This window comes from Podarcis tiliguerta (assembly GCF_965153285.1).
Source record: "Podarcis tiliguerta genome assembly, chromosome: 18".
NCBI lineage: Eukaryota > Metazoa > Chordata > Lepidosauria > Squamata > Lacertidae > Podarcis > Podarcis tiliguerta.
This window is the reverse complement of record NC_139551.1, coordinates 2,214,404-2,235,562: the sequence shown is the minus strand read 5'-3', so window position 1 is coordinate 2,235,562 and position 21,159 is coordinate 2,214,404. Positions and strand designations below refer to the sequence as shown.

The following is a 21,159-nucleotide window of genomic DNA, read 5'->3' as shown; positions in this document are numbered from 1 at the left end:
AATCGTTCGCCTGCAGAAGTTACTATATTTGCAATCAGCCACCGCCGTAGACCTTGCATTACATAACAGCTATTATTGGGGGAATAATAATAATAATAATAATAATAATAATAATAATAATAATTCTCAACATCAACTTCGTTGGACTGGTCATGTTGTGCGGATGCCTGATTATCGCCTTCCAAAGCAACTCCTCTGTTCCGAACTTAAGAATGGGAAGTGTAATGCTGGTGGTCAACAAAAGAGGTTTAAAGACACACCCAAGGCAAATCTAAAAAAATGTAGTATAAACACTGACAACTGGGAAACACTGGCCTGCGAGCGCTCCAGTTGGAGAACAGCCTTGACCAAAGGTGTTGTGGGCTTTGGAGACACTCGAACTCAGGACGCAAGGGAGAAACGTGCTAAGAGGAAGGCACGCTTGGCAAACCCTCACCAGGATCAACTCCCGCTCAGAAACCTATGTCCCCACTGTGGAAGAACGTGTGGATCCAGAATTGGCCTCCTCAGCCACTTACAGAGTCACTGCTAAAACCCTGTTTTGGAAGACAATCTTATTCGGCTACAAGGGATTGAAGAAGAAGAAGAAGAAGAAGAAGAAGAAGAAGAAGAAGGAGGAGGAGGAGAAGGAGGAGGAGGAGGAGGAGGAGGAGGAGGGGGAGGAAGAAGAAGAAGAAGAGGAGGAAGAAGTAGTAGGGGAAGAAGGGGAGGAGGAGGAGGAGGAAGAAGAAGCAGAAGAAGAAGAAGAAGAAGAAGAAGAAGAAGAAGAAGAAGGAGGAGGAGGAGGAGGAGGAGGAGGAGGAGGAAGAGGAGGAGGAAGAAGAAGAAGAAGAAGAGGAGGAAGAAGTAGTAGGGGAAGAAGGGGAGGAGGAGGAGGAGGAGGAAGAAGAAGCAGAAGCAGAAGCAGAAGCAGAAGCAGAAGAAGAAGAAGAAGAAGAAGAAGAAGAAGAGGAGGAGGAAGAAGAAGTAGTAGAGGAAGAAGAAGAGGAGGAAGAAGTAGTAGAGGAAGAAAGGGAAGAAGGGGAAGAAGAGGAGGAAAAAGGGAAATGAATAAACACTTATCTGCGAGGGGATGTATTTTGGATTTAATCAGAAAATTAGCGCCTTACTGCTGAGACTTTCTTAGTATGCTGCTAGGTACAACTGAAGGGCAAATCGACTCCTAATCTGAGAACTTGATGTTAATATAATGGTGGAGATGGGGTTCTTTTTGAGGGGGGACGGTGGACGACACAACTGTTTCTGGACCTCTCCAAACCTCCTGAGTTGGAGCCTCTTGGTCAACTGTTTGCCAAGTCTCTGGTTGAGAGAAGATTTGAACCCAGGTGTTTCCTGGCCACTAGGTTAGCCCAGGTCTCGGGCTACAGAAAGGTCAGCACCCCCCCCCCAGTGTTAACCCTGGTTCAGTTGTCGGTTCTGGCCTGGAATGCGGCTCAGTTAAAAGAACTGTCTGCAAGGTATAGCTTTGCCACTCCTTTATCCCGGCTCCAGAGGGGGACACGGCAGACTTCCAGCGGCGTTTCCAGGGAAGGTAAAGCTAGCAGCTGCCAGAAAGAGAGAGAAGGAGAGAGAAAAAGAGAATAGAAACGGGAGGAAAACGTTAAGAGAAACCTCACCAAATCGCTAACTAGGGGGATGGGTTTCCTTTTGCGAATATCAGGCATGCTATCAATTATGATGAGCCCGCCGCCCGGTCTGGAAAAAAGACAGAAACAGTCAGCACAGGACGAGAGGAGAAAGGGAATATTGGGTTGGGGAGAGAGAGAGGATAGTGGGGAGAGGAGAGGAAAGGGGAGGGGAGAGGAGGAGAAGAGATGAGAGGGGAGGGGAGAGAAGGGGGAGGGGAGAGAAGAGAGAAGGAAGGGGGAGGGGAGGGGAGAGGGGGATAGGGGATAGGGGGAAGGGGAGAGGAGAGGAGAGGGGAAGGGGAGAGCGGAGGGGAGGGGAGGGGAGGGGAGGAGGAAAGGGGAGGAGAGGAGGAAAGGGGAGGAGAGGAGGGGAGAGGGGGAGGGAGGGGAGGAAGGGGGAGGAGAAGAGGGAAGGGGAGGGGAGAGGAGAGGAAAGGGGGAGGGAGGGGAGGAGAAGAGAGAAGAAAGGGGAGTGGGGAAGGAGAGGGGAGAGGGGAATAGGGGAGAGGGGGGAAGGGGAGGGGAATAGGGGAGAGGGGGGAAGGGGAGAGGAGAGGAGAGGAGAGGGGGGAGGGGAGGAAGAAAGGGGGAGGAGGGGAGGGGAGGGGAGGGGAGAGGGGAGGGGAGGAGGAAAGCGGAGGGGAAAGGAGAGGGGGAAAGGGGAGGGGAGAGGAGGGGGAAAGGGGAGGGGGAGCAGGGAGGGGAGAGGAGAGGAGAGGAGGGGAGGGGAGAGGAGAAAAGGGGAGGGGGAAGTGTGCAGGTGGAAAGAGGAGGGGAGGGGAAGGGGAGGGGAGGGGAGAATTGCTGCGTGCTTAACGGACTCAGAACACCAATTCACATCAAATGTCCACATGCTAACTTCGCTCATTAACAAATATGAAAAGTTATCAGCATTGATAATGATTATGCATCTTAATTATATATCAAACCATTAACAATTATTACCTTTATTTGTTATAACCATCCATTGCAACCATCATTCATCGTTTTTCTCTTGCCTGCCCTTTTTCCGGGAAAGGGCAGATCCCAAAAGCATTAAAATGCAATATTAAAATCAGATTTTTAAACAACAACAGCAACAACAAACAGATTTGCAAATCTGTCCATGCATTTGGAGGTGGTTATGGGAAATTAAGGTAGTGGGCACCAGCCACCCAATTAAGAAGGTGAGCCAATTTAAGGGTTCAGAAAGGAAGGGAATCTGGGGTCAGAGATGGAGATAAAAGAATTCGGGATCAATCAATCAATCAATCAATCAATCACAGCGACCTGAGACCCATAGAAAGGCATTTTGAATTTGGGCATTCAGAGACAGCAACTCACCCGCCTTTAAACCACAGGGATTTCGACTCTCCGGATCCTTCGCCCCGAGCCTGTGAAATAGAAAGGATCAGTTATTCTCTCTGGTAGGGTCTTGATCCTAGGAGACATTTCTCCACGCGCGCGCTCCCCCCACCAGAGTTCATTCCTAAGCAGGGCTGCCTTCAGATGTCTTCTAAAAGCTAGATAGTTGTTCATTTCCTTGACATCTGCTGGGAGGGCGTTCCACAGGGCGGGCGCCACCACTGAGAAGGCCCTCTGCCTGGTTCCCAGTAACCTCGCTTCTCGCAGGGAGGGAACTGCCAGAAGGTCCTCGGAGCTGGACCTCAAGTGTCCAGGCTGGACGATGGGGGTGGAGACGCTCCTTCAGGTCTACTGGGCCATTTAGGGCTTTCAAGGTCAGCACCAACACTCTGAATTGTGTTCGGAAACGTCCTGAGAGCCAATGTAGGTCTTTCAGGACTATATGGTCTGGGTGGCTGCTCCTAGTCCCCAGTCTAGCTGCTGCATTCTGGATTAGTTGTAGTTTCCGGGTCACCTTCAAAGGTAGCCCCACGTAGAGCGCATTGCAGCAGTCCAAGCGGGAGCATGCACCCCTCTGGCCAAATAAATTTGGGAACCTCTGATCTAGAGGATCTCTGCTTCCCCACTCCTGGCCTACAACATTGGCTCCATCCATGAAGAACATCTAGCTTGGTTTTATCCACACAGTTGGGCAGAAATGCTCATTCTGGAGCATTTCAAAGGAGCCAGGGGCTGTACGTGAGACTCAGCACACTGAGAAAGGATGCTCTAACGAGGAGTGATGGCCTCTACCCTACACGCTGTGATAGGAATTTTGAGGTCTTGGATATATGGTAATGTTCATAATTGCATGTACATAGATCAGCACCGGAAGACCGACCGGAAGCCATTTTGATTCCTAAACTGAGCAAATCTTTTCTCTGTAAGGTCAAAGTGGGAAAGCCCCCCCATTGTTTTTTCCTTCACAAATCCTGTCTTAAGGGTACGTCTGTGTTTTAATAGGGTGTGAGCCTGTGACCTGGCCCAGGAACTAAGTATTTATCACTACAAAAGACTGGCCAGGCTCCCCAGGAAATCCAATCAAGTAACCTGCCAGATAAACAAGGACAGGAGAAAAACAACATTCAAATTTCTGTTTTAGACCGCCTTTTCTGAGACGTAGGTGTGATGTATCTGAGGGGTGGTCTTAGGTTACACCCCTTCTGTGATGGATGGATGATGTTTCTGGGGGTGGTCTTGATCTACAGGGTGGCAATTTCAAAAGTCTTTATAAGGCCTTGCACATCATTTTTCTGGGTCCCTCCTCTCTCCTGCGGGTGAGGGGAGCACCCTATTGCAACAGATCAATAAAGATCAAGCTTACTAGCTGCTTTGCTTCTCAATATTCTCTGGTTGGCCTCTGTTATCTTCTCCTACCAATAGGGAACCGATGTAAGGACTCTATATGGGTTCCTGGATACCCCATAAGGGAAAAGGGCAGTTTTTTTATTTACAACAATGCAACCTAGGTTTCTAGTCCTCATGGCGCTGGATACATGTAGGAAGCTGTTTTGGGGAGATATTCAGAGGCCCTCTGGTGGCACTTGAGGAAACTCTTACCTGCAATCCCAGAGGGAGAAGGAGAGCGACGGAGACACAAAGATGGCGGTGGCTCTGAGCAAACTGAAAAGTGAGGGTGCCCCCAAGTGGGGGCAGCTTTGGGGCCAAAAGAAAATGAAGAAGAAAAAGATGGCAGGTGGAGTCTACAAGCAAAACAAAACAAAAATTATAGGTACGGTCAGAACTCAACAAATGGGGAAGAGGACTAAAGAGGGATGGGAGGAAGGTAGAAACTTAAATATGGACACTCTGGTGAGACATGGAATCATGATGTGAGTGCAGCACAGGGTGGTCCATTAGGATAAATTGGGGGCACAAACTCGCCAGGGACACAGGTGGCGCTGTGGGTTAAACCACGGAGCCTAGGGCTTGCTGATCAGAAGGTCAGCGGTTCGAATCCCCGCAATGACGGGGTGAGCTCCCGTTGCTCGGTCCCCGCTCCTGCCAACCCCGCAGTTCGAAAGCACATCAAAGTGCAAGTAGATAAATAGGTAAATGGGAGATAACCACCCGCCTGCGGGCGCAAATTTGCAGAATATCACAAAATAAAATTCCCAGCGCACCACCTCCCATTTCTGTGAGCGAAAACAGCTCAAGTAGGAACTCTCAAATCTGGAGGTGTAAAAGATTTGGATTGTCAGGAGGAAATGGTTAATAACAGGACCCACAAAGGGGAGGAGGAAAGCCAAAGAGATTTTTATGTCCCGCGTTCGATAAACGACTGTAAAATTGCAATCCGAAAATGCCAAACGAATAAATCTTTTCCTAAAAGAACTCTCAAATCTGCAGAGAATTTCAGAAGCGCCTGTGGTGGGAGGGAGTTCAGTGCAGCTGGGAAAGGAGGCGGGGCTTCACAGTCAGGGGGAGGAGCCTAAATCGACTGCATTTGAATATGGGCAACGAGGAGGAGTGACCAGACGCGCTTACCTCCTGAAGTTGCATGCATACTTTGTTGAAGGCTCGCAGCCAATTCGCCTTCGCTCGGGCTTTCGGGTCCACCGGTTCTGCCTCGACCTTCTCCCTGCAGCCGAAACGAACAGAGGCAACTCGCTGAATGATGCATAACCATGTCGAAACCAAGCCCCGCCCACTTTTTCTTCTGGCCCCGCCCACCACTCACATGTGGGCCCCCTCCCCGAAAGTTCCCCAGAAGTTCCGCCGATTGTCCTTGGGTCCAGTATTGGACCACTTTGACCAGATATCCCCAGCCAATGTGGACAGACTCCTCCGAGCTGGAAAGCCCACCACCTGTCCTCTCGACCCGTGCCCGTCTTGGCTGGTTCCAGACGTACTCCAATGGGAAAGCCCTACACTGGCTCCCAGTACGTTTCCGAGCACAATTCAAAGTGTTGGGGCTGACCTTGAAAGCCCTAAACGGCCCAGTAGACCTGAAGGAGCGTCTCCACCCCCATTGTTATGCCCGGACACTGAGGTCCAGCTCCAAGGGCCTTCTGGCGGTTCCCTCCCTGCGAGAAGTGAGGTTACAGGGAACCAGGCAGAGGGCCTTCTCGGTGGTGGCGCCTGCCCTGTGGAACGCCCTCCCACCAGATGTCAAAGAGAACAACAACTACCAGACTTTTAGAAGACATCTGAAGGCAGCCCTATTTAGGGAAGCTTTTAATGTTTAATAGGTTATTGTATTTTAGTACTTTGTTGGAAGCCGCCCAGAGTGGCTGGGGAAACCCAGCCAGATAGGCGGGGTGTAAATAAATAAATAAATAATTGGAAACCTCCAAAACAGGAGCCTCCTACCCTCTTGGGGTTTTCGGGAACTGCTCCCCAGAAGCGCTGCTGCCTCCATCGTTCCAGCAAGTCGTTTCCAGCCACCGCAAACCTCCCCGCCCGTTTCCAACCTCGTCTCTTACCTCTCCTCTTCCTTGGGGGGTTCTTCCTCCTGGGGGGCTTCCTCCGGGGCGGGGGCCTCTTCTGCCGGCGCCTCCTTCTGCTGGCCTGCCAGAAGCTCTTCCGCCGTCTCTTCCGGAACCTTCCGCTGCTGTTGCGGCGGCTGCGGAGGCTGCAACGGCTGCGCCGGCGGCTGCTGCTCTGCTTTTTGCTGCTGCTGTGCTTGTTGTGGCTTCTGCTGTTGCTGCTGCTGTGCCTGTAGTGGCTTCTGTTGTTGCTGCTGCTGCTGCTGTGCCTGTAGTGGCTTCTGCTGTTGCTGTTGCTGCTGCGCCTGCAGTGGCTTCTGCTGCTGCTGTTGCTGCTGCGCCTGCAGTGGCTTCTGCTGTTGCTGCTGCTGCTGTGCCTGTAGTGGCTTCTGCTGTTGCTGCTGCTGCTGTGCCTGTAGTGGCTTCTGCTGTTGCTGCTGCTGCGCCTGTAGTGGCTTCTGTTGTTGCTGCTGCTGCGCCTGTAGTGGCTTCTGCTGCTGTTGCTGCTGCTGCTGTGCTTGTAGTGGCTGTTGCTGCTGCTGTTGTGCCTGTAGTGGCTTCTGCTGGGATGGCGCGCCTTGCGGCGGCTGCTGCAGCGGCGGCTGACCCTTCTGCTGCTGCTGCTCTTGCTGCGGGTAGGCGTCCTCCGGGTAGGTATCGGGTTCGAGTCCCCCCACCTTGTCCTCAGGGTAGTACTCCTCGTTGTCGCTGTACTCTTCGTTGAACTCGTCCTCGTCCAGATAGAGGTCGTCTTCGTCCTCGTCCCAGCGCGGCGAGTCCTTGTGGTAGCTGACCGAGCTGTGGCAGGAGTGGTACGAGTCCCCGTCCCGCTCGTCCAGGCTGATGTCGTCGGGGTCGAAGTCGTCGCTCAGCTGAGAGCTGCCCTGGCTCAGCTCCGCCGACGAGGCGTAGCGGCTGCTCCCCGTGGGGCTGCAATGGTGCGGCGGGGTTAGAGAAACCAAGCGGGGAGAGACAGACAGAGAGGCTTAGCAAGGGAAGGGCCTCGCAAGCAGAAAACCCCACATTCTAACCCCTTCCCTCCCCGGATAGCATTGGGAGAGAGCGAGAGCTGCTTCCAGCCAGTGCAGGCAGCATTAGCTAGATGGACCCAGTTGTCTGATTTGCTCTAGGGCACCTTCCTATGTTCCGGAGGGGCATATGGACATTAGGGTTATTCTTTTATTTACAAATTTACCGTATTTTTTGCTCTATAAGACTCATTTTTTCCCTCCTAAAAAGTAAGGGGAAATGTGTGTGCGTCTTACGGAGCGAATGCAGGCTGCGCAGCTATCCCAGAAGCCAGAACAGCAAGAGGGATTGCTGCTTTCGCTGCGCAGCGATCCGTCTTGCTGTTCTGGCTTCTGAGATTCAGAATATTTTTTTTCTTGTTTTCCTCCTCCAAAAACTAGGTGCGTCTTATAGAACTAAAAATACGGTATTTGATTGTTCAACTTAAATTTGACAGAGATACAGCGGGAACCTCGGAAGTCAAACGGGAACTGTTCCGGAAGTCCGCCCGGCTTACAAAATGTTCGGAAACCACGGGGCGGCTCCTGATTGGCTGCAGGAAGCTCCCGCAGCCAATCGGAAGCCACAGAGGACATTCAGGTTCCAAAGAACATTCACAAACCAGAACAATGGCTTCCGGGTTTGCGGCGTTCAGGAGCCAAAACGTTCGACTTGCAAGGCGTTTTGGATCGAAGGTACGGCTGTATATCGGACATAAATGGTAAAAACAAGATTCGAAGGAATCTCCTAGACTTGTGTCCTCCACTATGTGGGTCCTATTATTAATCTTTTCCTCCCGCATCTTTTACAATAGTCTTATCGTTTAATAATAATCGTTTAATAATCTTATCATTTAATAATCGTTTGATAATAAACCTATTACTTCTTCCATTATGTCCAGAATTAGCCTTAAACTACAAGTGGTATTCCAATCCTACTAACAATTTTAACCGTTTACATAGGTCTTTAAGTTATAATTTCCCCCCATTCCTTGTTAAAATTTTGGTCTTCCTGATTTCTGACTTTTCCAGTCATTTTAGCCATCGATCCATGAAACGAAAGCAATAAACAATGTACCGCAGTCACACAATCAATCCGTCGGTAGCTGAACTGGGTTCCACACAGTCACAAAAACAAAAAAAAGCCACAAAAACGCAAAATAGAAAGCAAAAACAGACGGGCCTCAGCGTAACACTCAAATCGGAAGCGTAACACTCAAAACGGAGCACGTTCGGCTTCCGAAAAGAGTTCGCAAACTGGAATACTTAACTTCCGTGTTTTCACTGTTTGGGTTCCAAGTTGTTTGAGTACCAAAGGCGTTTGAGAACCAAAGCACCACTGTACTTTAAAACACACGGAAGTTAAAATACTAATATTAAAATTGCCTCAGCTAGTCTAAACAAGGTTACCCCAGGCAACCAGGCACCTCAAACGACCGGGGTTACAAAAACCAACACATGCTCCCAGAACAAATCTGGGTGTCTGTGCAGATTCCAGAGGCCAAGTTAACACGCTTAGGAAATGGAACTGGTGAGGAATTGGTCTGCTGTTTTAAGAGGAGAGCATCCCATCTTAAGGTCGGGATGTGGGGACGAAGCTGCCAGATTCTCATCAACAGAGGTCCAGCTCCGAGGGCCTTCTGGCGGTTCCCTCCCTGCAAGAAGTGAGGTTACAGGGAACCGGGCAGAGGGCCTTCTCGGTGGTGGCTCCCGCCCTGTGGAATGCCCTCCCTGGGCTGTTTTGCTGCTTGGATGTCTCGAATGGCCAGACCTGCTTCCTGCCTCTCCCCATTGCCCCCCAAACCCCATTCTCTGTACCCACCTCCTCCAAACCCTGCTGGCCCCACAGATTTCTCCCCCCCCCCCAAGCCAATAGCAGCAATGAATCACACAAACACACACACACTAAGAGACTGCAGCCAGGGAACACAGAGCCACAGGACCACAAACACCGCCCTGTCCTATTATTATTATTATTATTATTATTATTATTATTATTATTATATCACAGCTGTCAACTTTCCCCTTTTCTTGCGAGGAATCCTATTCGGAATAAGGGAATTTCCCTTAAAAAAAGGAAAACGTTGACAGCTACAATCATATGACAACTCCCTGCAGATGGAAAGCTAGCGTGTCAAGGAAAAAAGGGGCTCGCTCCATTTTTAACATGCACCCTCGTTCTCAGGGGGGCCAACTTGAATAAAAATATTGGGGGGGCAAGTAAGTCTTGCTCTGCAATCGATCACACGACACCATTCGAACGGCAATGCCCATCAACTTTAAGAGGGGCCAGCCCCCTCAAATATTTAATTTGGGGGGGGGGGAGACCCCTCAGGCCTTAGGAGTTGGCTCCTATGTCTATTCTGAAGCGGCGTAATCCAAACAACTGCCTCAGGACAAAGCGGGAGGGACTGAGCCGAACTACGGTATTTTTTGCTCTATAAGACTCACTTTTCCCCTCCTAAAAAGTAAGGGGAAATGTGTGTGCATCTTATGGAGCGAATGCAGGCTGCGCAGCTATCCCAGAAGCCAGAACAGCAAGAGGGATCACTGCTTTCGCTGCGCAGCGATCCCACTTGCTGTTCTGGCTTCTGGGATTCAGAATATATTTTTTCTTGTTTTCCTCCTTCAAAAACTAGGTGAGTCTTGTGGTCTGGTGCGTCTTATAGAGCGAAAAATATGGTATTTCATTTCTGATACCCTTTTCGAAACCGCTTTGAAATCACTTCCGGACACATCTTATTGCGGAAGAAACATAGAGACCAGGGCTGGGAAGCACACAGAAGGCGGAGGGAAGAGGGGGCCACAACGATTCACGGTGGGTGGAAGACGAAAGTCCTACGGCAACCCCCACGACAGCTACCAGTCACCACCAGAACATCTCTGAGCAAGCGCAGAGTTCTACGGGAAAGCACATGCAGACAGGATACGGTGGGGGACACTCCTGGATTAGACCGAAACCACGCCTCCAGCTCTGGCATAAGTGGGGGCTTAGGGCGCCCACCCCACAGATACCTCCAGGGACTTTGGGGTTTTGGGAAACAGACAAGCTCCCTTGAGGACTGCGAGGCAGAGAGAAAAAGTTGGGGAAGATGTTGAAATTCTCTCCGCCCAATTTCTCCCCGGGGTTTTGGAGTTCCGGACAGCCATAGCTGTCAACTACGTCTTGCGAGGAATCCTATTTGGAATAAGGCAATTTCCCTTTTAAAAAGGGAAAAGTTGACAGCTGTGTTCTGTTTCCAAAGCGGAAGCAAGTCCCTAGGCTTCGTAGCACAGGAAAAACTCCTACAACCCCCTCAAAATGCAGGGATTTCAGCTAAAGCATCCCTGACCATCCACCCTCTGTTTAAAAAAACTCCAAGGAAGGAGATTCCCCTTCCATCTCACTGCTGTATGTGTCTCTTGCTGTTGCAAAGTTCCTCCTGATGTTCTCATCTGGATCTCCGTCCTCGTCGCTCGAAGCCACGGGTTCGAGTCCTACCGTCCCGGAGCAGGAGGAAACCAGCTTGCTCCGTCTTTCATGGGGCAGAGAATTTTGAAGATGGCTCTGTCCTATCTCCTCTTTCCCAAGCTGAACATCCCCAGCTCCTTCAACTGTTCCTCATCAGGCGCTTTTGACCATCTCCACCCAACCACCCAACTCACAACTCCCTTCCCCAGAGGTGGGTCGAGTCGGCCACAGCTGGAAGGATGCTACCAGCCTAACCCAGGGTGCAGAACGCCAAAGAACCACATATTACTCTGCGAAAATAATAAGAAAGGCACACTTCGAGAGACACAGAGATAGAGAGACAGAGAGAGACCCACCTATCAGATAGGTCTAAGGTGCGCCTGCTCTCGAGGGAGGGCTGGCGACTCGTGTGTCTGCTTGAGCCGGAAGCAGACTCAGCGTCGCTGTGTCCGTTTGCGGCAGAGTCTACGCTACCGTAGCGTCTGCCGGAGGATCGGGGAAGGGGGAAGAGGAAGAGGGTCAGAATTTTGACAAGTCAGAGAGAGACAAGACCAGCTTCCCCTGTCACGTTCAAAGACCATTTCTGCTTCCAGGGGGTGGGGGGAGAGGGAAGAGGCATAGGGAAAGGCACACACATTAGAATCATAGAGTTGGAAGAGACCACAAGGGCCATCGAGTCCAACCCCCTGCCAAGCAGGAAACACCATCAGAGCACTCCTGACATATGGTTGTCAAGCCTCTGCTTAAAGACCTCCAAAGAAGGAGACTCCACTACACTCCTTGGCAGCAAATTCCACTGTCGAACAGCTCTTACTGTCAGGAAGTTCTTCCTCATGTTTAGGTGGAATCTTCTTTCTTGTAGTTTGGATCCATTGCTCCATGTCCGCTTCTCTGGAGCAGCAGAAAACAACCTTTCTCCCTCCTCTAGGTGACATCCTTTTATATATTTGAACACGGCTATCATATCACCCCTTAACCTCCTCTTCTCCAGGCTAAACATGCCCAGCTCCCTTAGCCCTTCCTCCTAAGGCATCGTTTCCAGGCCTTTGACCATTTTGGTTGCCCTCCTCTGGACACATTCATAGACTTGGAGAGGGACCCTGGGGTCATCTAGTCCAACCCGCCACACGGCAGGCATCTCAGGCGGCCAATAGAATCGCAGAATGGTAGAGCTGGCAGTAGCGAGCTTGTGAGGTCGGTTCGGTGACGTTTTGAGGGATGAAGGGCGCTGAGCTTACACCTGAACCACAGTCTCCCCCCCAAAAAAAAATCCCACACACCCCCAATAGTCTTAGCATTGTCTGAAGCGACCCATAGGATCTTCAGATTAACCCCCCCCCTACAATCATGACAAAATCTGCCTGGACATAAGGCTGTTGGAAGAGACCCCGCTGCAATTGGACCAAAGATTTATCCAGCCCAGGGTTCTGGTGGCCACTGGGATTTTGAACCTCTACAATCTGATCCAAACTTTTCCACTTGTGGTTCCCAGAAACCCATATCCGTGGGTCGACTACTGGGAACCCTGTGCAGCCATCAGAACTCGTAGCCATGGGCCGCCTTATAAGAACCTCAGAAAAGAACCTGCAAAGGCCCATCTAGTCTCGCGATGGCCAACCGGGTGCCCGCAAGCAGGAGCTGAGAGCGACAGCCCACAATCCCCAGTTGCAATTCCCAGCAGCTGATATTCGGCGGGGGGGGGGCATTTACTCCCTTCCAATAGCGGGGGCTCAGCACCGTGGCAAAAAGCCAACGATAGCCTATTCCCGTGGCAGCGAGTTCCGTAGGTGAACTCTGTTCCACGAGGGCCAGTGTGGCGTAGTGGTTAAGAGCGGTAGTCTTGCAATCTGGGGAACCGCGTTCGCGTCTCCGCTCCTCCACATGCAGCTGCTGGGTGACCTTGGGCCAGTCACACTTCTCTGAAGTCTCTCAGCCCCACTCACCTCAAAGAGTGTTTGTTGTGGGGGAGGAAGGGAAAGGAGAATGTTAGCCGCTTTGAGACTCCTTCGGGTAGTGATAAAGCGGGATATCAAATCCAAATTCTAGGTAGATAAGGATTTCCTTTTGTGCCTCCTGAATCTCTCCTAACGGTCTGGGGTACCTTTACATTTTTATTACGGGGTTAAGGTGTCATGGGAGGGACGCGGGTGGCGCTGTGGGTTAAACCACAGAGCCTAGGACTTGCCGATCAGAAGGTCGGCGGTTCAAATCCCTAAAATGACGGGGTGAGCTCCCGTTGCTCGGTCCCTGCTCCTGCCAACCTAGCAGTTCAAAAGCACGTCAAAGTGCAAGTAGATAAATAGGTACCGCTCCGGCGCGAAGGTAAACGGCGTTTCCATGTGCTGCTCTGGTTCGCCAGAAGCGGCTTAGTCCTGCTGGCCACATGACCCGGAAGCTGTACATTGGCTCCCTCGGCCAGTAAAGCGAGATGAGCGCCGCAACCCCAGAGTCGGCCACGACTGGACCTAATGGTCAGGGGTCCCTTTACCTTTTTAAGGTGTCATGGGCTTTGAAGTTACAAGTAGGTAGCTGTGTTGGTCTGCAATAGTCAAAACAAAATTTAAAAGAATTCCTTCTAGTAGGCTTTGAAGACACTCAAACTCAGGATGCAAGGGAGAAACGTGCTAAGAGGAAGGCACGCTTGGCAAACCCTCACCAGGATCAACTCCCGTCCGGAAACCTGTGTCCCCACTGTGGAAGGACGTGGGGATCCAGAATTGGCCTCCACAGTCCCTTACAGACTCACTGTGAAAACCGTGTTTATGGAAGACAATCTTACTCGGCTACGAGGGATAGCCAAAGAAGAAGAAGAGGAGGAGGAGGAAGAACAGGAAGAAGAAGAGGAAGAGGAAGAGGAAGAGGAAGAGGAAGAAGGATCGCCATAGCAGAAGAAGAAATAGCAGCATTCTTCGTAGGCTTGGTTCTGTTCCGGTGGCGGGGCCCATCTGCCTGCATCCTAAAACAGAGCCCTGGGCTTGACCAACCTTTGGTCCAATCTAGTTCAACCTTTCCCTTCCAACAACCTGGTGCCCGCTTCTGGCCAAAGCTCCCCAGCTGGGATCAGGCCCACCCCACCACTGCCCCATGGAGGCTTCTCATGCCTTTCCCCAGGAAGGTCCCCGGCTTCCGTCCGGTCTACCTCATGGGCCGATGGTCAGAGTAGTCCATGTCATAGCTCTGCATGGAATCACCGTAAGAGTCCCGGGCCGTTCTCTGCTGGTGCCTCATGGGGTATTGGTGGACCGAAGCGTTGGGCTGGGAGGTGGTGTAAAAAGGAGGCGGGATGCTGTTGCTGGTCTCGCTGCGGTAGTCGCTGTCGCGGTCATCCATGGTGCTGTCCGGGTCATCATCTGGAGAAGAAGGTAAAGGTAAAGGGACCCCTGACCATTAGGTCCAGTCGTGGCTGACTCTGGGGTTGCAGCGCTCATCTTGCTTTATTGGCCGAGGGAGCCGGCGTACAGCTTCCGGGTCATGTGGCCAGCAGGACTAAGCCGCTTCTGGCGAACCAGAGCAGCGCACGGAAACGCCGTTTGCCTTCCCGCCGGAGTGGTACCTATTTATCTACTTGCACTTCGATGTGCTTTCGAACTGCTAGGTTGGTAGGAGCAGAGACCGAGCAACGGGAGCTCACCCCGTCATTGCGGGGATTTGAACCGCCGACCTTCTGATTGGCAAGTTCTAGGCTCTGTGGTTTAACCCACAGCACCCCCCGCGTCCCTCTGGAGAAGAAGAGGACCACACAATTTCGCAAGTTAGGTAAAGGCCCGTTCTCTTAACAAGGGGTGGCCATCTTTATGTTCAGGCCTGGACATCTAAGGTGCGTGCAAACGCACACCTTTGCATATTTGTGTTTCCTTGTTTGTTTGTTTTCCCGGGGACATTAGAGCGGGGAGGTCATGATTCAGGAAGGGGGGAAACGTCTTGACTGGGGGGCGGGATGGGATTCGGGGAGAACAACGGTACTGGTCGATGGCAGAAGAGAACGAGGGAGGACACTGAGAGAGGTGGACGGAGCGATGGGGAAACCCAGAGAATTGGAGGCCTTTTCTCCCGAAAGCAAAAGTCGGAAGGGACCCGAAGGGCATCTAGTCCAGCCCAACTGCAATGCTGGTCCACAAATTTGTTTGCGCCACCCATGGCAGGGGACGAGCGCCCTGCGTTTTAGCTACCAGGAGGATGGAGAAGTGAGAGGAAGATGGGTGACAGGGAGATAAGACATGAGAAGGAACTGGAGTTTCCTGATTATGGGGGAAGGCAAACCCACACTGCTCTGCGTAGGTAAAACTCGATCTGCAATCTGCTTAATAATATAATAATATTTATACCCTGCCCATCTGGCCGGGTTTCCCCAGCCGCTCTGTGTGGCTCCCAACAGAATATTAAAAACATCAAACATTAAAAACTTCCCTAAACAGGGCTGCCTTCTGACGTCTTCTAAAAGTCAGATAGTTGTTTGTTTCCTTGACATCTGATGGGAGGGCGCCACCACCAAGAAGGCCCTCTGCCTGGTTCCCTGTAGCCTCACTTCTCACAGGGAGGGAACCCCCAGAAGGCCCTCTGGAGATGGACCCAGGTGTCCGGGGTGGAGACACTCCTTCAGGTCTACCGAGCCGTTTAGGGCTCTCAAGGTCAGCACCAACACTTTGAATTGTGCTCAGAAACGTCCTGGGAGTCAATGAAGGAAATAAACAAGCACCTGACTTTTAGAAGACGTCTGAAGGCAGCCCTGATTAGGGAAGTTTTTAATGTTCGATGTTTTGAATATTCTGTTAGGGGGCCGCCCAGAGTGGCTGTGTTTGAAGAGGCCTGCATAGCAAAATGGGTAGAAATTGGGGGTACGGAGGTCTAGAGGTGGGGGGCAGGTCATATACTTACTTTGTTGATCTCCCCAGCCAAAATAATTCCAGTTGCCTATGAAAAAAAAAAAAAGAAGACCAAGAAGACGTGTCCCTTTAAGAGACAGGCCAAGTCTAAATAAAGCCAGTAATTTTTTAGCCCTCAAGGGAAGAGGTAACTAGACCATTCCTGAATAATTTAAATCCTTCCTTGAGGGCATTATACAAGCCACATATCTAGGAAACAGAAAGGTGGTCTACAACAGAAATCTGAGCGCGTTCTTTATCTCCTGTCTGGCAGGTTATCTGATTGCCTTTCCTGGTAGTCTGCCCATTCCTTTGAGATGGTGATTTCCCAATTCCTGAGACAATGGGACGGTTCCCACACTTCCCTCCCTCCTCGCAGAGAATACATTTGGTCAGTTTGGGAGTCAAAACGGTTTCAGGTCAGTCTTCCTGTGTCGATCTATGTACGTACTTGGTCGGTACATTTAGGAACATTTATTATATATCTAAGTACCTTAAAATTCTTGTCACAGGTATCTCTGAAAAACTGATAAAAATTGGGAGCCATCTTTTGTTCTGGGCTTCTTCCTGCTTCTTCCATGTGGTGGGTGGTGTGGGTTGTGAAACACAAGAGCGGTCAAGTACAACATTCCTAGAGTGAACATGTTTTGACATGGGGAGGGATGTTTGTCCAGCCAGCAGGTAAACTTCCTGTTTCCTTTTAGGCTGGGACAGACTTCCTCTACATGTGACCAGAGGTGGGTGTGGCCTCACCTGTGCAGGTAATGATAAAAGCACAGGGCAGGGCAGCCATCTCTCTCTTCCTCCTCTTCATCTTCTTCCAAGCAACATCTACTGAGTGAAAGATGACCCCCTTCCATTTCTCCTCCCGCTTCGCTGAAGGGGCGTTGTGCAGAGAGGGAAAACGGTGCAGCGCCTCTCCAGCGAAGTGAAGCCTGGAGAGCAAGAGGGATTGGTGTGCACCGACCCCTCTCGCTCTCCAGGCTTCAGGCAGCTATCCACAAGCCTTCGGAGTGCAGCGGGAACTCTTGCTGCACTCTGAAGGCTTGCGGATAGCCGCCTGAAGCCCCCAGAGTGCAGCGGCAGTTCCCTGCGCTCCGGGGGCTTCAGGCGGCTTCAGCGAAAGCAACGCGAAGCCTCCGGAGTGCAGGGGGAGCGCTCCCTCTGCGCTTCGGAGGCTTCGCATTGCTATTGCTGAAGCCAAGGAGCCTGCATTCATAGGACGCGCACACATTTCCCCTTCATTTTTGGAGGGGAAAAAGTGCATCCTATAGAGCGAAAAATACGGTACTTTGCTCCCAAACTCGAGACTTTCCTGAGACTTAAAAGCGGGGCGGGGTGGGAAAGAGACAAAGCAGGAAGGGGGGACAAATGGGGATAAGGGAGACACAGAGGGGAGGGTCGAGAATCAAGGAGGGGGGACTTCTGCCAACCAGGTGACCCCCTTTTTGGTGGCCAAGCCCTCCAAGCGAGGTACCTTCCAAACCAAAGATGGAGGGTCATGGAAAGACCTTCACAGATATTCCCTGAGTCGGGGGGGTACAGAACGTGTCTTGTTGGACTCCAACTCCCAGAAACCATTGCAGCCACCAGAGAGGATGCTGTGAGCTGAAGTCCAGCAGGTCACAGAGGGACAGGAGCTGGTTAGGGCATGGAGGAAGCGAGATCGAATTCCCTAAAAGTCACAAGCGGGGCAAACACTTACAGCACTGAGATCCGGGTACGGGGAGCGGCTTCTCCTGTGTCCCCCAAGAACGAGAATGGGAACCCCAAAATTTAGAGAGGAGGGAGCAGGCGGAGAGAAGAGGGAAGGGGAAGAGTCAGTGTCTATCTGAGAACAACTTAAAATACCTTTTAAAAAATACTTTACAGTTACAGCAGTCCCTTGGTTCTCAACCGCCTTGGTCCTCAAACAACATGGAACCCAAACGGTGCAAACCCGGAAGGAACTGTTCCGGTTTGCGAACTTTTTTCGGAAGCCAAACATGCTCTGTTTTGAGCGTTATGCTTCCGTTCTGAGCGCCACACTTCCATTTTGAGCGTTACGCTGAGGTCTGTCTGTTTTTGCTATTTATTTTTCATTTTCGTTTTTGTGGCTTTTTGGCTTTTGCTTTTGTGACGGTGTGGAACGCAGTCCAGCCACTGGTGGTTCGATTGCGTGACGGCAGTACATTGTCTATTGCTTTCGCTTTATGGATCAACGGTCTCGTTAGATAGTAAAATTCATGTAAAATTGCTGATTTAGGGGTTGTTTTTAAAAGTCTGGAACGGATTAATCCCTTTTGCATTCCTTTCTATGGGAAAGTGCACCTTGGTTTTGGAACAGACTTCCAGAACGGATTAAATTTGAGAACCAAGGTACCACTGTATTAAAGAAAACACAATCACAAAACATCTCATAAAAATAACATGTCATTAAAATGTAACAAAAGTTCATGCAATTGCTCATATTTAGAATTCCGATTGGCCTGCATTAGGAATCGTCCAGGTTTTTGTGTCTCTTAATTTTAACTGGGGACTCAACTACATTAGGGACGTGGGTGGCGCTGTGGGTTAAAGCACAGAACCTAGGACTTGCCGATCAGAAGGTCGGCGGTTTGAATCCCCGCAATGATGGGGTGAGCTCCTGTTGCTCGGTCCCTGCTCCTGCCAACCTAGCAGTTCGAAAGCACCTCAAAGTGCAAGTAGATAAATAGGTACCGCTCCGGCGGGAAGGTAAACAGTGTTTCCGTGCACTCTGGTTTCCGTCATGTGCCAGAAGCGGCTTAGTCCTGCTGGCCACACGACCCGGAAGCTGTACGCCGGCTCCCTCGGCCAATAAAGCGAGATGAGCGCCGCAACCCCAGAGTCGTCCACAACTGGACCTAATGGTCAGGGGTCCCTTTAACTTTACTAGACCTAGCCTGGGTCTAGTCTGAGCAGGAAATAGTTGGAGACTAACCCTCTGAATCTATTGCTTGGCTCCAACATTACTCCTATTCAGACAAACAAGGCATGCCCATTGAAATCAATGGGCATGGCTATCTTAAAGGTAAAGGGACCCCTGGCTGCTTTACTGGCCGAGGGAGCCGGCGTACAGCTTCCAGTCATGTGGCCAGCAGGACTAAGCCGCTTCTGGCGAACCAGAGCAGCGCACGGAAATGCCATTTACCTTCCCGCCGGAGCGGGACCTATTTATCTGCTTGCACTTTGACGTGCTTCCGAACTGCTAGGTGGGCAGGAGCAGGGACCGAGCAATGGGAGCTCACCCCGTCATTGCGGGGATTCGAACTGCCGACCTTCTGATCAGCAAGTCCTAGGCTCTGTGGTTTAACCCACAGCGCCACCCGCGTCCCATATGGCTAACTTAGATCTCTTAATTTCAGTAGGTCTAGTCTGAGTAGGGAAAAAACACACACAGAAACACAACCATGCTGGTAAGAAGACCATGAATGCTAAAAGCCAGTAAGGAATCTGGATGAGCAGGTCTCCGCCTAGAAGCATCCATGCTTCAGATAAGGCTAATAATAATAATAATAATAATAATAATAATAATAATAATAATTTATTTATACCCCGCCCATCTCGCTGGGCTTCCCCAACCACTCTGGGCAGCTTCCAAAAAATATATTAAAGTACTGTTATAGATCAAACATTAAAAGCTTCCCTAAACAGGGCTGCCTTCAGGTGTCTTCTAAAAGTCTGGTAGTTGTTGTTCTCTCTGACATCTGGTGGGAGGGCGTTCCACAGGGCGGGCGCCACCACCGAGAAGGCCCTCTGCCCGGTTCCCTGTAACTTGGCTTCTCGCAGGGAGGGAACTGCCAGAAGGCCCTCGGTGCTGGATCTCAGTGTCCGGGCAGAACGATGGGGGTGAAGACGCTCCTTCAGGTATACTGGACCGAGGCCGTTTAGGGCTTTAAAGGTCAGCCGCAAGGTTACACACACACACACACACACACACACACACACACACACACACTTAGAAACTTACATCATCCTGATCTCGCATCGCATTGAGCCTCTCAAGTTCTTTGACCCAATAGCGTGCTTCCTCCTCAGGTATATCTGCACAGGAAAGAGGGGAAGAATCAGTTGACGGAATTAAAAAAGAAAAAATGCAATTGGTAGAAGCCTTTCCTGGACTGGACCGTATATAGAACTTAAGAAGAGGGCTGCTGGATCAGCCAAACAGCCCCATCGATCCCAGTAACCTCTTAGAATCAGAGTTGAATGCAGTGACGTGTTTATTCCTTGTGTGAGGGCAGGCGTCCTTCGCTCGCAACCATCTCCTGTTGTTTCGGAAGTTTCCGAAAGGGCAGACGTGGTAGATCCACATTTTAAAGCAGTGGCGTAGCGTGGGTTGTCAGCACCCGGGGCAAGGCAAGTAATTTGCGCCCCCTAACCCGGGGCAAGGCAAGTAATTTGCGCCCCCCCCCTGCGCTGCACTGTCCCTCCCCCAGATAGTCCCTCGCTCTCTCTCCGCACCGCACCGCACGCCTGGCACCCTCCCCTCCACAGTGGGCGGCGACCCGGCGGCTCGGATCGGATTCGCACAGCCAGCACTGCAGTGAGAGAGAGTGAGTGAGCCAGGTAGGGGCAGAGAGCTGCGAGTGCGAGCGCGCGCCACCCCCAGATGTTGCGCCCGGTGCGGCTGGCCCCCCCTGCACCCCCCACGCTACGCCACTGGTTGAATGGGACCGTTAGGTTCATCCAGCCCAACCCACTGCTATTGCAGGAAACTTTTGCCCGAGGTGGGACTTGAACTCGCGGCCCGGAGGTTTAGAGCCTCATGCTCAACCGACTGAGCTATCCCACAGTGGCCAACCCAAACTTTGCACGACCTCTAGGCCGTGCAAACCCCTAATACAGCGGCCCCTTGGTTCTGAAACGCCTTGGTAATCAAACAACTTGGAACCCAAACACTGGAAACCCGGAAGTAAGTGTTCCAGTTTGCAAACCTTTTTCGGAAGCTGAACATGCTCCGTTTTGAGTGTTATACTTCCGTTTTGAGTGTTAGGCTGAGGTCTGTCTGCTTTTGCTATTTATTCTGCATTTTTGTGGCTCTTTCTGTTTTGTTTTTGTGACTGTGTGGAACCCAGTTCAGCTACTGGTTGATTGATTGTGTGACTGCAGTACAGTGGTACCTTGGGTTTAGTACTTAATTCGTTCCGGAGGTCCATTCTTAACCTGAAACTGTTCTTAACCTGAAACACCACTTTAGCTAATGGGGCCTCCCGCTGTGCTGCCGGTGCACGATTTCTGTTCTCATCCTGAAGCAAAGTTCTTAATCCGAGGTACTATTTCTGGGTTAGCGGAGTCTGTAGCCTGAAGCGTACGTAACCCGAGGTACCACTGTACACGGTTTATTACTTTCGCTTTATGGATCAATGGTCTCGCTAGATAGTAAAATCCATGTTAAAT

At 51.1% G+C, this 21,159-nt stretch overlaps 1 protein-coding gene across 1 annotated transcript in view; it reads right to left on the bottom strand.

The window, feature by feature from the left end:
* The window catches only part of LOC310668307 (protein unc-13 homolog A), a 115,823-nt gene that overhangs the window by 75,806 nt on the left and 18,858 nt on the right, over positions 1 to 21,159 (bottom strand). Inside the window, exons 6-14 of the mRNA XM_083421392.1 lie at positions 19,730 to 19,803; positions 17,465 to 17,498; positions 15,773 to 15,808; positions 14,037 to 14,247; positions 11,254 to 11,379; positions 6,437 to 7,369; positions 5,499 to 5,592; positions 2,952 to 3,001; positions 1,617 to 1,695 (exon numbers count right to left, since the gene is read on the bottom strand). Of these exons, the coding sequence (XP_083277518.1) occupies positions 1,617 to 1,695; positions 2,952 to 3,001; positions 5,499 to 5,592; positions 6,437 to 7,369; positions 11,254 to 11,379; positions 14,037 to 14,247; positions 15,773 to 15,808; positions 17,465 to 17,498; positions 19,730 to 19,803 (1,637 nt within the window). The remainder of the gene's footprint in view (positions 1 to 1,616; positions 1,696 to 2,951; positions 3,002 to 5,498; positions 5,593 to 6,436; positions 7,370 to 11,253; positions 11,380 to 14,036; positions 14,248 to 15,772; positions 15,809 to 17,464; positions 17,499 to 19,729; positions 19,804 to 21,159) is intronic.